The sequence below is a fragment of the Morone saxatilis genome, unplaced genomic scaffold (assembly GCF_004916995.1).
Source record: "Morone saxatilis isolate NCDOM2014 unplaced genomic scaffold, NCSU_SB_2.0 Contig6, whole genome shotgun sequence".
Taxonomy (NCBI): domain Eukaryota; kingdom Metazoa; phylum Chordata; class Actinopteri; family Moronidae; genus Morone; species Morone saxatilis.
The window spans coordinates 9,147,743-9,161,624 of NW_023340206.1; the positions used below are offsets into that span (position 1 = coordinate 9,147,743).

General features: G+C 41.6%; 1 protein-coding gene across 1 annotated transcript in view; it reads left to right on the forward strand.

The window, feature by feature from the left end:
• Positions 1–3,730: 3,730 nt before the first annotated feature.
• The window catches only part of tns1a (tensin 1a), a 57,268-nt gene continuing 47,116 nt past the window's right edge, over positions 3,731–13,882 (forward strand). Inside the window, 3 exon segments of the mRNA XM_035677690.1 lie at positions 3,731–4,081; positions 4,084–4,122; positions 12,914–12,952. Coding sequence (XP_035533583.1) covers positions 3,881–4,081; positions 4,084–4,122; positions 12,914–12,952 — 279 coding nt within the window. The 5' untranslated portion in view covers positions 3,731–3,880.

Consider the following 13,882-nt stretch of genomic DNA (forward strand, 5'->3'; position numbering starts at 1 on the left):
ACAGGGACAGTTGAGTTGTAGACTCCCAAACTACTTGAAATAGTGCTCAGAGTAGGTGACCAGTGATCATGTCTGAGTAAAGGAAAGAACTTCCATTCATCTAGTCTGCAGCCTGCCTAAAGTTGGGTCTGTCTCGAGCAAATTCTTTGATGGCAACACCAAAAGCAAGATGATTAGAGGCTGGGGTTATGATACTACTGAAGGATGTCATGTAAGACTAGTTTTATTCTGTTCTCATAATAACAGTAAAAGTCAGAAACTTGAAACAGGTTCTGTAGGAAATTGCTGACACCTAACCCAGGTTCTTCTCCGGTTTAGAAGCCATTTCTGCTATTGCTACAACCCTCCCACAGCTCTCAATGTTTTCAACACTGGACATTGGCAAGATTTTGTTCAGCAAGTACAAAAATCTCACGACTTGTTTACTTATCGCTGCTGTCAGCTGGAGCCGAACAAAGTGCTCATGTAATCAAGCTTTTCCACTTCCTGTAGTTGTAGATGTTCTCAGATCTTGGAGGAGCACCGGGGGTAAAAAAGGACCACTAGGAAGTGAGTCATGGTTGCAGTCCAAGAATAACATCACAAAGAGTATGAGACAAATTCAAATCCAAAGGAGAATATTCCTGTTGATGCATCCGCAGCAGCTTCTTCTTAGAGCATAATACATAATGTATTCTATAGTGTATTAAACAATGGGCAAGGTAGATGGTTATTTTACCTCATTTATTTTAAAAATGAAAAGACTACCACTTTTTCTAGCAGTATTATGTATGCAAATGTAATTTGATATAAAAACAATTTGTGATGTGATGTGGCAAGAAGATTTTTTAAGTGTCGTTAAGCATTAATTAAAAACAGTTTACAGTTACATGAATGGAAAAAAATGACTGTGTTAATGCTTCTGTCAATTAACAGGTTCTCCCCAAACCTGTTAAAAGCCTTAAGCTAAGTAAATACCCCCTTGTCCTTTGTCTTGTCAGATTTGGCAACCCAATCACATGCTGAATGTCTATTTTTAGAAGATTCAACTTCCTTTGTAATGCAAAAGAAAATCCACGGGATATCATGGCTGTGAGGAGACTCAGACAGTCCTGTTTCATCTCCAGTGGCCCAAAATCCCTTTCTGTCGGGCTGAGCTCACTCGCGGCTTACATAACACGAGCACTGATGTGCAAGAAACAGCCAAGCGTTTTACAAAAAGGGAGGGTGCTCTGTCAAACTTTACACTGCTATCAGAAACCTCTCAGAGTCTGTAACTGTAACAGCATACTTTTATTGTTACAAAGTGACTTCAAAGCAGATTGGTTTGTGTCTGAGTCTGATTCCAAACTCGGCTAAACCCGACTTAAACAAAGCTGGGCCTCCTCCAGTGCAGAATTTTGAGGTCAAGTGTTTTAAGTTCTAGGTTTTTAATCCTGGCATCCCGACATTTTAATCCACATCCTAACACGTGTGGATGTGTGAAAACTGGGAGAGGCCTTTAATTAGACCCACTGGCAAATGACATGCTCTATAAAATGCAACCCAGAAGCTCTTTAATATTGCAGGAAGCACTGGTGAAACCCCATTTTTACCATGTACTGTAAATCTCTGGACTATTTATGTCACTCAGCTTGTGTGAGTTTGTGTGGACTTGAAAAGTTTTGGTCGATTGGTAGAAAGAGGAAAAATGTGAACCAAAACATGAAAGACAAAATAGGATGTCCTCATAAGGCTAAAACATTTTTTAACACAAGGCATTTAAATGTCGTAACAACTACTTTATGTCAAATTAAAATTAAATTGCATGTTTTGCCTGCTGCATTCCTGCTCTGTATTACATGTCCTGTGCTGTCTTTTGAGAAAATATGCGCACTGATTGAATGCCATTGTTTGTCTCTCAACCCTGACTTTAATACAGCCAGTCAAATTATTTAATTTCAAACTGTATTTGCATAAAACACTATCACTGTCATATGCTGGGAGTTAGTTAGTCAGACTAACAGCCAGACAGAGCCACAAGCCTTGATTTGAACATGGGCACTTGACAGCCCTCTCAAAAAGAGCATTTATCATATATCCCCAAAGATCTTTTTGTTCCTTTAAACAAAAAAATTAACAATACATTTAAAAATCTAAATTTAAAATGATTTTTATACCACAATAAGGGATGGAACATATTATTCCTTGACTCCTTTTCAGCTTTTTTCCTTCTAAGGTTCTCCTTTTTTTATCTGCTTTATCTTCCAAAGGGAGACAGTGCATGGAGCAAAACCAAAAACACAGTAAGACGTGCATAGAAGCAGGGATGAGGAGCGTTCAAGAATGTTGGCATGCAAAAGAGAGTAACTATCCAAGCATGAAAGTGAAAAAGGTAGAACAAGAGAGAGAGGGTGGGGGAGTGAGAAAATGATGAGACACGCGTGCGCGCACACACACATTCACAAGAACCAAGCCTCCTCATTCCTCAGCAGCCCTTCACAGAGGCAAGTCTGTTTCCCCGGCGCAAACACGTCACATCAAAGAGCCATCACAGCACGTCTCCATAGCGACGCCCTTCAGTGGTATAGATGCAGCGCGGTAGTCGGGAGATAGAGCTGGCAGACAAACGGTACAGGCCTAATAACCGGGTGCTAGCAGATGACTGATGGCCCAATTTACCTCAGTCCTCGTCTGGAGGTCAAGAGCTGAGTTCAACCCAAGTGTTTAAAACTCAGTGGGCGCAAATATTTCCCTTCCAAGTATTTTAGAAAAGACGGATCTTGGGGTAGCCTGTCGGTTTGCTTCAGGTTTTTTGCTCTGGAGTAAATGTGCATGCATGACAGTCATTATAGATATTAGCTGTCAATAAGTAAAAGTACAGTTGTTACACAGCGGCGAAAGTACCGTCTTGGAAGTCCCTCCAGTGGAGAAAACGTGATGAAGTGCTATGTAGGCTGCCATGTTTTCCTCATAAATGCATCAGAAGTTTCTGCACACTGGTGCCCTGCTGCATGCAGCTGGTGCCCCTTTTATTTATCTTGTCCCTGCCCCCCAAACTAGCCTGAGTTCGTCACTGGCTAAGGTAATATAGTGTATATATAATCAAAAAGTTTTCTTATTTTTAAAAGGTTATACGGAATTCACTTGCCTCTGAATGTCACACTAGAGCAGTTTCAGTTATTCAGACTTTACTCAGCTGCACACGGAGCAGACCGGCTATGTAAACAAACCACAGGCTGCGATAGCAACACAGCCAGAGGTAGTATGACGCCATTCTCTGCTCGGGACACCAAGACTTCACTGTTCATTGTATCTTTACAAAGCTAATAGTTGTTTGCTGCTATATTAATGTTTTAAATCTCATATATAACCTTTAAACACTTTCTATGCAAAGCAGAAACAAATAACGTATAAAACCTACAAAAAATGTAATTACACATACAGCAGTGGAGTCAAACAATGGGCAAGTAAATCCAGTATTAACAAAACAAAAAGGTTCCAAAGATTAGGTCTTTAGCAGCCATTATATATAAACTCAAATTGAGAGAGATTATTTTCAGTACAGAAAACAGAAAAGTTTTTCTTTTTCCTTCCCATTATCCCTCTCTCTCCCTCTGTCAAGCATGCGTCAACAGCTACAGCGAGGGCTATGAGAGAAAGGAGGGAGGAGAAAGAGAGAGAGGGAAATATACAGACAGAACGCGTTAGCAAAGGGAGGGATACAGAGGGATACAGTTACTGTCTGCCCCCGGACGGCTTTTGCTCTCTCGTTTTGGGTACCGGAATCATAAGGAGCCCCAAGCCACTTTCTTGGCCTTATATAGCGTGTTTCAAAATTTCTTGGCAGTTGACAGGAGGAACCAAAGCCAGCAGCATAAAGAGTGTATCCTGGTCCAGTCCAGAGGCTGCACACATCCACATGCGCGCACACACATACACAGAATCAAGTTCAGTAGCTCTCTGGCACGCGTTCGGGATTACTGCTGTTGTTTTGAGCGAGAGGGGCGGAGGAGGAGGAGGAAAGAGTCTGTATTTGGTACTCCCTCTCTTGCCCTCTTTCTCTCCTGGAGGGGGGTCTGAAGGCAGGGAGAATGCAGAGATAGAAACAAGGCAGAGGGGGAGAGAAGCGAGAGCGTGAGAAAAAGTGCCACCGGTGTGCAGGTAAGACTCTGGAAGAGTAGATTTTCTTTGTTTTTTTTAAGTATATTACATCCGTAGTTTGGCTGGTTGGCATGTAAAATAAGTTTTCTGAATTTGTAGTTCTTTGCATTCTTTTATGGCTTACAGTGGGTCTTCACAAACAGGACCTCAAGCTGGGTGTTTTTAGTGCATAAAAAGGCTGCTGGAGCATGAGTTTTGTACACACAGCAAAAACGTTTTTTTTTGGATGTCATTTCAAAATGCTTTACTCTGCATGTTTTGGATGTAGGCTAGTCTGTCACACACTCATGGGAAAGTTGTTCCCATGGGAACGGGACAGTTTACTTGAGTTGCTGTTTGAGGCTCAAGAGCCTTTCATGACCAGACGAGTGCTGATTTGTGGCGGCAGAGTTGCAGAGAGATCGGGAGCAACTGGTCAACACAGCAGGGAAACACGTGTTTTCTCTCTCAGCGTGACCTGCATCTGCTTTGGCATTACAGGACATAAAGTAGAGCAGCTGGTCAAGTAGAATGTTTGCAGGACCTGTCTTTTTTCTTTGATTGTTGTCTTTGCCTTCCCCTTCCACTTTTTCTCACACTTTTTTTTCTTTCTGACACCTTTGAGTGGGGATGCAGACTGATGATGGCAATCATTCACCTTTGACCTTGGGCTAACACGAGGGTGGCAGTTAAACATGAATGGTCAAGAGGTTGCAGAGCTTGTATGTCCTGTTCCCCACTGAAGATTCAAAAAACAGATAGGAATGCAATTTTATTACGGTGCCAAAATTAAACACTTACTTACTTCACACCCCTTTTTTCCTCAGCTTTTTTGCATTTCATTTGAAGTCATTTCATGACCTTGAACATGGTGTTCTTGCCCTGGCATCACACTTTTAAGACCGGTCATAAGTCTCAGGGGAAAATGTTCTACCACTTTCTCCACCTTGCCCAGAAACCATCTTAAACTGCCAAAAGAGCCGTAACTCATGTCTCCCTTGTGTCTCATAACATGAAGATGTTCTCAGAGAGTGATGCTTATGGAATGGCTGCTGTCCCTGTAGATCTATCCCTCTTGAACTGTTTGTCTCTTCCATCTGTCTCTCCCATGCCTTAATAACATACCTAGTTTTCCTCAGGGCAGTTCATCTTTAGACACATCAGAGGAGTGAGACCTTGGCAACCTTAAGAGAAATGTTGAGGAAAAACACCATAAATTGCAGAAAATCATCTCGAAAGGTTCAAACTTTGAGCCAAAATGCAATTTGTCTCAGATTTGTGCAGATATAAAATTGGATTTTCTGTGTCACACATCACATTTGTCTTTCAGATTAAATTTTAAGATTGTCTACTGTAGGCTTCCTGAGAAAAGCACGCAAACAAAAAGTGTGGCTGGTAAACTGTGAAAACTACAAGATCCTGCAGCTGCGTCAGCTCCAAAGTATGTGCTGGGAAGTGTTATAAAAGCAGTAGTGACCGGGGAGGATGGCATTTAACATGCAACCACATGAGGCCAAGACTGAATTAGTAGAGGCTCAACCTACCCAATAACTTATTTCTGTCAATAAGTGACAGGCAAGTTAAAAACAAGTTTAGATTAATAGAAGATTTCAATACAAAGTAATACAAACTGTTTGCAGATTTACACTTGTAAGAAAATTGCAGACACAAGCATAAATTGAGGCTTTTGTAGAAAATAATTGCAGCAACAGTGCATTCACACATCCTTTTGAGCATCTTGTGTTCAAGAGGACTATATTTTATTGCACGTTTCGGTGTGTATACCATTGATTTTGGCTTGGCAATCTTTCCTTATTCTCGCTTCACTGTGCTATTAGTGGTCAAATGAGAGAAATCATCCTGTAGCCACCCCTAATTAAACAGGAACTGATAGGCGAACGCTGTCCGGAACAGACCAATCAGCACTGCCCAAAAATATCGACTCCATCCAGTAATGATGAAAACATGCTTGTTTTTAACTTCCACAGAAGCCTGGCCTTTAAAGTGTTGCAAACGTTTTTATTACAAATTGTTTCCCACGAGTGGAAACCCAAAATCTTGCAAATCAGGTGAGTTTTGGTTTTAAATCTGTGCCAAATGGTAGACCTCTCCCACAATTGAAACCTTGATTAAATGACCTAACATTTATGATATGCGGTCATGCCCCTCTTGCATAAAACTCCAAAGCGGGCTTTCAGTTTTGGAGGTTTTCAACCTGTGTCCAATGTGAGCCACAATTGCACATCTGATATTCATCATTTCCTTGTTTAATGGGGTATTTTGTCATCTGTAGCTCGCAGTGATTTGGTTGTAACCGTACAAGGGGTGAAGCAGCCAAGCCAGAGCCCGCTCACTATTCACTGTGGCTTGACCATGATCAAATAGCTGCTTCCTCAATGATCCATGGTCTTTGGCCTCTTGTGTGTCCACTTGATGAAGTTCCTTGGGGCCTCAAACCCAACATCAGCATGTTGGTTTCGAGGTGAAATAATGTTAGTGCCTTTGTTGGACACAAATCTGAGCTCACTGGCAATCAAAATAGTTGAAATAAGAAGGCAATCCGCTATGATGACTCTCATTGTAAATAACCTCCTGTATGTTGTGGTATCTTTTGTCTGAACCATTTAGGGTTAGAGACGAACGCTTGTGCCTGTCGACCAATTTTTATGCTTATTTATGGTGTGTTAACCATGTGGTAGTGATTTTCTTCTCATGTGAAAAAATATATCCCCTTCTTGTGTTATCCACAGAATTTAGATAGCGGATTCTTCACGAGAAGACTGAGAACAGGGTTTTTTTTTCATCTAGTTACAGTCTTGTCATTTGCGCGAACATCACACGATGGTTTTCATGCTGTGGGGAGGCCATGTTTGTGTAGCACTGCTGGGTGCTGATGGACGCCAGTGGAAAGAGCTGACGGGCAGTGTGTTCTACTTTACAAAAACAATTATTTGGACGTTATGTGTATACACCAGCCCTATTCCATCCTGTTTAGGTGCCTCTGAAATAGCAGTTGGAAGTTGTACCGGCCCAGACTGAAAGGCATGTTTCACAGTGTTTGGTTCCAAATTTAGATATCCACCAAATAGCTTCGACCCTTGACAAAATAACATGTTTACGGAGTGGATTCTCTGTTTTAAAGGATATTGAATCATGAGCTTGAGAAATTGACTCTCCTATAAATGATAGATAGCATTTCAGTGGTAAAACTTTCCCACGCAGTATTCTTTTTTGGCAGCATTCTGCATGAGTCATTTATTTTGCCATTATTTTACTACAACATGATTTAACTCTCTTTTTAAATTCTACATCAGATATTATTTGACGGCATCACTCCCCACTGCCAGCGCACTCTTTTGCCAGTGACACACTGCCACCCAGTCAAACATGCTGTGTTACACACTTGACATTATGTCAAAATGTCAAAGCGGAAAAAGAACACGCTCTCCACCATCACAGCACTCGGCGGATTTATTAGCCCTCCAAGTAAAACAGAAACCCAGCCGATGTATAAATCCCTCCAAAGGGGCTGTTTGAGCTTCAGTCCTTATTTGGCCCCCGTTTGGAAAGTGAAGAATTTACTTTCTCAGGCAAACTGCCATCACCACGGCAGTGGCTCTTGTGTGGGCAGGAGGAGTGCTTGAGGAATTTTGAGTGTGGTTGGACCAATGGCAGGCTTATTTATCAGAGCCAATGAGATGATTTATGCACAGTGGCAAACACATGCTTTCTCCCATCACTTAGGCTGTAGATAGTAGATAAAGTAAGATCAGCGTGATTATTGCAGAGTTGAAGGGATACAAGGTCAACAATCTGTGGAAATACTGCAGCTCTACTTCTAATAAATTTTTAGAAAAACTTTGATGGGTCTCCCACGCAAGACATCAAAGTAAATGTTTATCTCAGCTCCAAAAATGTGAGATTTCATACCTTTTTTATGTGGCTGCCCTTATTGTTTGACATAATGCAAACAAAGAATGCAAAGGTTGCTGAGCAAGGCAGTCTTATTCCCCCTCGGTTATCAGGAGATGCTTGTTCCAGCCTGTTTGAAGTGTGCGAGAGCGAAGAGAAAACAGTTCACTATCCAGCTTGAACTGCAGAACGTTTACTTATTATACAATGATTCAACTCAGTGGACCGGGCTTGAGAGCAATGCTTTGATATTCTGCACTCTCCATTTCCATGTAAGCCCACTTGAGTACTTGAGCAGCACTTTTGCTGAAATCATTAGAGCTCTTGCTGATCCACGCTTTCATTGTAAAGGTGGGAGATCAAGAAATAGGATGGAATCTCCGCCAAGCTGTCGAGACTCACCTGAGCCATTTGACCTTTGCTGCAGGTATTTCAACAACGTCCCGGCTCACCTCACCTCTGTTTGGTCCCTAATGAGGACTCTCGGCCGGGTTGAGGTTCCGGCGGGGCCCCTCAGTGGCTTGCTTGACTCCTTGTTCTAGTTCAGTGGCTTCCCAGACGCCCCTTGTGACTCCATGAGATTATAAGCTCCCTGTTTTAAAAGCTTAAAACCCACTGACTTTCTTTCTCTCGCTGTCAGGGAGAGTTTTCTTTGTGGCCTGCTGGTCACTTTGCTTAGAAGTGATTTAGGAAACTCATTCAGAGGTCAAAGATTAGTTCAGCATTTGCTTTATTTTAAGTGGAATCAGGACAAAGTCATATACAATGGACAGTTACAATATCTGTCAAATTAAATCACTTTTAAGACATAAGGTGAGGAAAATTGTTGGTGTTGTTAATCATGTGGATTCTTGAGACAAACAAATACAAGACAGCATTATTCATCATTAGAAATCTTCAGTTGTGAGCGATTTCATCGCTACAGTTCATATGCTGCAGAAAAGATGCACAGATAAACACAGATAACACGGAAAAACTGTCCAACTTTTCTCATTATTGAGCAATACCAAAAAAAACTGAACTGGATCATTTTACAGAATTTGAGATGGCACAGATGCTGTTGCATAAACAATCACAGATGGATGAAGTTCAGGTGTTAACCCTGATCCAGCACTGAAGCGCGTGGCAGGGCCTCTTGGAGATTCCTGCGCTTTTATCCGTCTGAGCTGGTAAAAACCATGTGAAGCCTGTATTAGTCTGGCTTCCAGCTGCACCCACCATATATGGATGAAGTCAGGGTAGTTGTCGTTCTCTCGGTTAGTTGCACGGTAATGTGGTGAGGATTTTAAGATACACTGAGACATGGTGTTTAAAGGAATGCAAGATTGTATGATTATGAAGTTGTGTCTGTATTTTCTCTCTGTGTGCTGCTCTGGCTGTCTACTGTCATGACTGCCTCACTAAATATGCGATGTGATAACAACATTTGCAAGCCATGTTCATGTCTGATTCCTTGCAAATCATTTCTACATGCACAAATATGTTTCAAAAGAAATCGTTATCGTACCAATAGTCTGGTTTCTTTAGACGTAATAGCCACTGAAACTCAAAGTCATCACTATACACTTCTGACCTTTCGATCAATACTGGAGGGAGCCATCATCAAGACATTTGCAGGCATATGCTAGAGTACAGTGCACAGAACAGCACCTCCTGTCAGCTGTAAATAAAGGCAGATGCTCTTGCTACGAGGCCCTGGAGCCACTAAGACCGTCAGCACTGATATATGAATGTCAGCCACGGCCCCAGGTAGTGAAGGCACAGTAAAGAGAAAGCATGAGCCGACTCGCTTCTGGCTCCTGTTACTAGCAACTTCATCTTCTTTTGGCCTCGTATAGCAGTTGAAAAAGAGAAATGTGTCTTTTTTTCAATGACGAAGATGACATAATATTAGCAAACAAAAACTGTCCCAGTATCTGTTTATGCTATCGCTGAGAAAGAGGGCACAAAATGGAAATTGAAAAGGAGAATCTCTATATATTATTGTGACAAAAGGACACTGAAATGTATAAAAGATACAGCAAAGTTATTGATAGAAATGGAGTGGACAAATGAATAGAAACACCTGTCAGTATAACGCACTACAACCCAACAGCACCACAAACTGCAGCCTCAAAATGACCAGACAGTTGAACAGAACACATCTGAAACAGCAGTTTCTTCTCCTTGCTTTCACCTTAATCCGCATCCCTGTAGCAACCTGCAGTGTAACTCTTTCCCTTCAAAATGAATGGCCACTCTCCCATGTATACACACTGTATATGCATTGAACAAGGGCATGGTCTGACTGATATTGGCCTTTTATTGAATAGTGGACGTTAAGCCGTCGTCTTAGCCGCTGTTTGAGCCACATACATTTGGACTGTAAAATCTTTAGTGACTTTGTGCATTGCAGTGTGCATGTGCATATCAGGAGCAGAACAAAGCACCAGTCAGTACATGGTAAGATATTAAGGTGCCAGCAATACAACAAAGAAATTAGTCAACTTGTGGGCTCTCTTAAATGGTCAGCTTCCTTATGTTATTGATGGAGCACGCAACCACATCAGCACTGACTGGTAGACTGATGCCATCACGCTGCGTATCAGCGTGCACTGGGTGGGATCTGTTCTGCTGCTGATGTTATCCAACTACTGTATTCTGATACGCTTGATGATAGCATTACAAAGTCAATGAGTCTTTTGTTTTCCCAGAGCAAACTAATTACAGCGGCTTCCTTCCTGCCCACGTCTGTTGTCTCCTGATAGTGTGCTCTCATCTCACCTCTCGTAAACATCCGTCAACTCACAACACGTTAGGATTACTGGCCGCCACACGCACTTGTTTAACTGTGCCCACGTATGCATCCGTGAACCCCCACCCGCATGTGGATGTTAGTCAGTTTGCCAGAGAGTGCCTGTTTATGCATCGCAATCAGTGATTTGTGGTGCAGTGGGTAATACAGACTATTAGGAGCCACACTTGCCTGTCATGGATACTATGAGCAAACAGTTTTGGGCCCAGCTGCTATTTAAAGATGCTACATGTAGCATTGCAATATCAGGAAATCAATACCGCTCTAATTTTGCTCTAAGTGATACTGTTGCTGGGAGGTCTGGCAACAGGTACCTGCACTCTAGCCTGCATTTTATAGTACTGGTGTGCCACCCAGCCGCATTTGTTGGGAAACTTAATGTTTTACCGGCAAAAACATGTTGTTGCAAAGCACAAAGTGGGGGCGGGATGCTGTTTCACAAGAGCTGAAGCTTTCAGTTTCTCTTACAGTTGCAGTATGAGACTGCATTGCAAAGAGGAAGGTGGGCAGTAAAATCATTTTCAGCAGAGAAGGAAAAGGAGGGAGAGAACAGGCCATAGAAACAGCTTCGATCTATCACTAGCAATACAACTGACCTGAGATCAGAGCTACTACATTAATGTGCTAGTTGTTGATGTATTGTTGATAATATTTAAAAAAAGCCACCCTGCAGCACCTTTACTCTTGATTAATATAAACCCAGCTAGACATAACAATATAAAAAGTCACTATGTGGCATTTTATCAGTGAGCACTAATTAAGCAGCAGTAACAGCATTATCATCTGATGGAGCAACTGAAATGTTATGACATCGGCAGGTTTGCTGCAGTAAAAACCTGTGCTTCAGTTGTGATTCAGTACGACTAAAAGGCTGTATAATAAAAATAACTGTATCAAACTCTGTGAAGAGTTGCTTGAAGGATTGAAGTGGGTAATTGCTCCACTTAGCCCCAAGGAATTTATCGTTAATGATAAGTCAATAATCGGTGAGTCAGATTGACTGCAAATTGATCCGCAGCTGTTTTGGTAACAGTTTATTGTTTTAGTCATTTTTTAAGCAAAAATATACAACACATTTGATGGTTTCAGCTACTCCAATTCAACGTTTTTTTAATGAATATCTTTGGGTTTTAATTGTTGGCCAAAAAGAATAAGAAACGTGAGGATGATTTTTCATCGTTTTCTGACATTTTATAGACAAAGAATCAGCTAAAATGACCCTAAAAATCAGCAGACCCAGTGACATAATAAAAGTATAAAACAAAGTTGTATAGAGAGATGCATTACCTGATTAATCTTACTGCTAAAAAAGAAAAATTTCATACAGACAGGACTGGCTATACAGGCAAGCTATCGGCAGTCGGTCAGTGTCCAGCATGTAATCTGCCTTGTCTCCCAGCCAAGTCACAGCAAGAATTTATGACTCTGCAATCACCTAATAAGACACCATCTGGAAAGGAAAAAATATTGTGTAGTCCGATCCTGGCATATGTGCTGTTTGGTCTGACATGTGTTCGAGGTGCATGTCGAGTCACAGAGCAGGTTTAGACGACACCTAGGGTCCTAGGATCGCCCTTTACAAGGATACACTGTATGAATCAGAATTTCTCACGTGATGTTTGACCTACAGTCAGTTGTTACTGGATACAGCTGAAATTGCTTTAGACATGCCTAATGAGGCGCTTTGTGTCTGCCTAGATTCTCTTAGACAGGCTGATCAGCAAAAACATCATACAAAGCGAATTATAAAGTCATATTATGATGGTATAACCTTTGTGTGTCTCACATTGCCTGGAATGACCCCCGACATGTTTTTCCACACAAAGAAGCAGTCAGAAGGGTCTTTTTTTAAAGGCAGTGGTTATTTCTGAACTGTTGAGGGCGATTTGCTGAATACTCAGGCATTCAGGAGGAAACATTCAGACATGTTACTTCCTCTACAAAAATAAAATGCAATTTTTACAGCAGTGGTTTTAAAATGCAGTACTTCAGAGATGAGAAGATGCTCTTTGCTCCTCTTTCTTTAATGTGATCTACTTAAAGCTCACATGCTTTCTTCAGCAGGCTTGAATTCTTTACTCATGATTTCTGTTTTTCCTCTTGCAGGTCACCACGTCATGTCAAACGACTACCAACTATGAGCTGGTGAGTGTCAACATGTGCCTGTGCTTGTGTATTGTGTGGTATGTGTGTGAATTTGTGCACTAATGGGACCATCGTGGAAACTTTTAAAGATCTCGCTGACTTTTCAAATCCCTGTCGAAATGCAGTGATCCTTCTTGGAATTGTGGCAAAACCGCACACAGGGAGCACTGTGAGGTTGTTGCTGGAGGTCAAAGGTCAGACTCTATAACCACAAGAGCTTCCTTCCTCTCCTCACAGGAAAATCCTGCCTGTACAACTCAAAACATGACAAGACACCCTCTGCGTCCTGTTTTCAGCTGTAGAGGTGATAAGAATTTGATGGTGGTTTGATGATAATGGTGATGATGAGTCATGAGGCAGCAGGTTATGAAAATGCCCATGAGCAAGGCACTTATTAAAACACAGTGTGAATATCCTGAAGTCTAACAAACTTGCTGAATGTATTTCCTACCTCATAAGACATTTGCAATGCAGTTTTTCGCTACATGCCACATTCACTCATTCACACAGCAATTGCAAAGGTTAATCACAAACAGAAAGTAACTCATTCATACACTGATACACAGCATCAGAAGCAATTTGTGGTTAGTTATCTTGCTCAAGGACACTTCAACATGCAGGAGGAGGAGCTGGGGATCAAGCCACCAACCTTCTGGGTGGTGGACGACCCGCTCTACCCCCTGGGTCACAGAGGCCCCCCTATATTGGCATATTTCTGCATTTCTTGGCACATTCATGTTAATTGCTCCCTTTAGATCAGTTGGAAAAAAAGTGTGATTTGGGAGACCTATGCCCTGGTGCAAGTTCACGAGCACAAACAGAACTAGGACCCAGTGATAAAAACATTGCTCCACAGGGAACCTTTAATACATATTTTTGTTATTTTATATGCATATATATTTTATTCAATTTTTCTTTACATTTTTATCA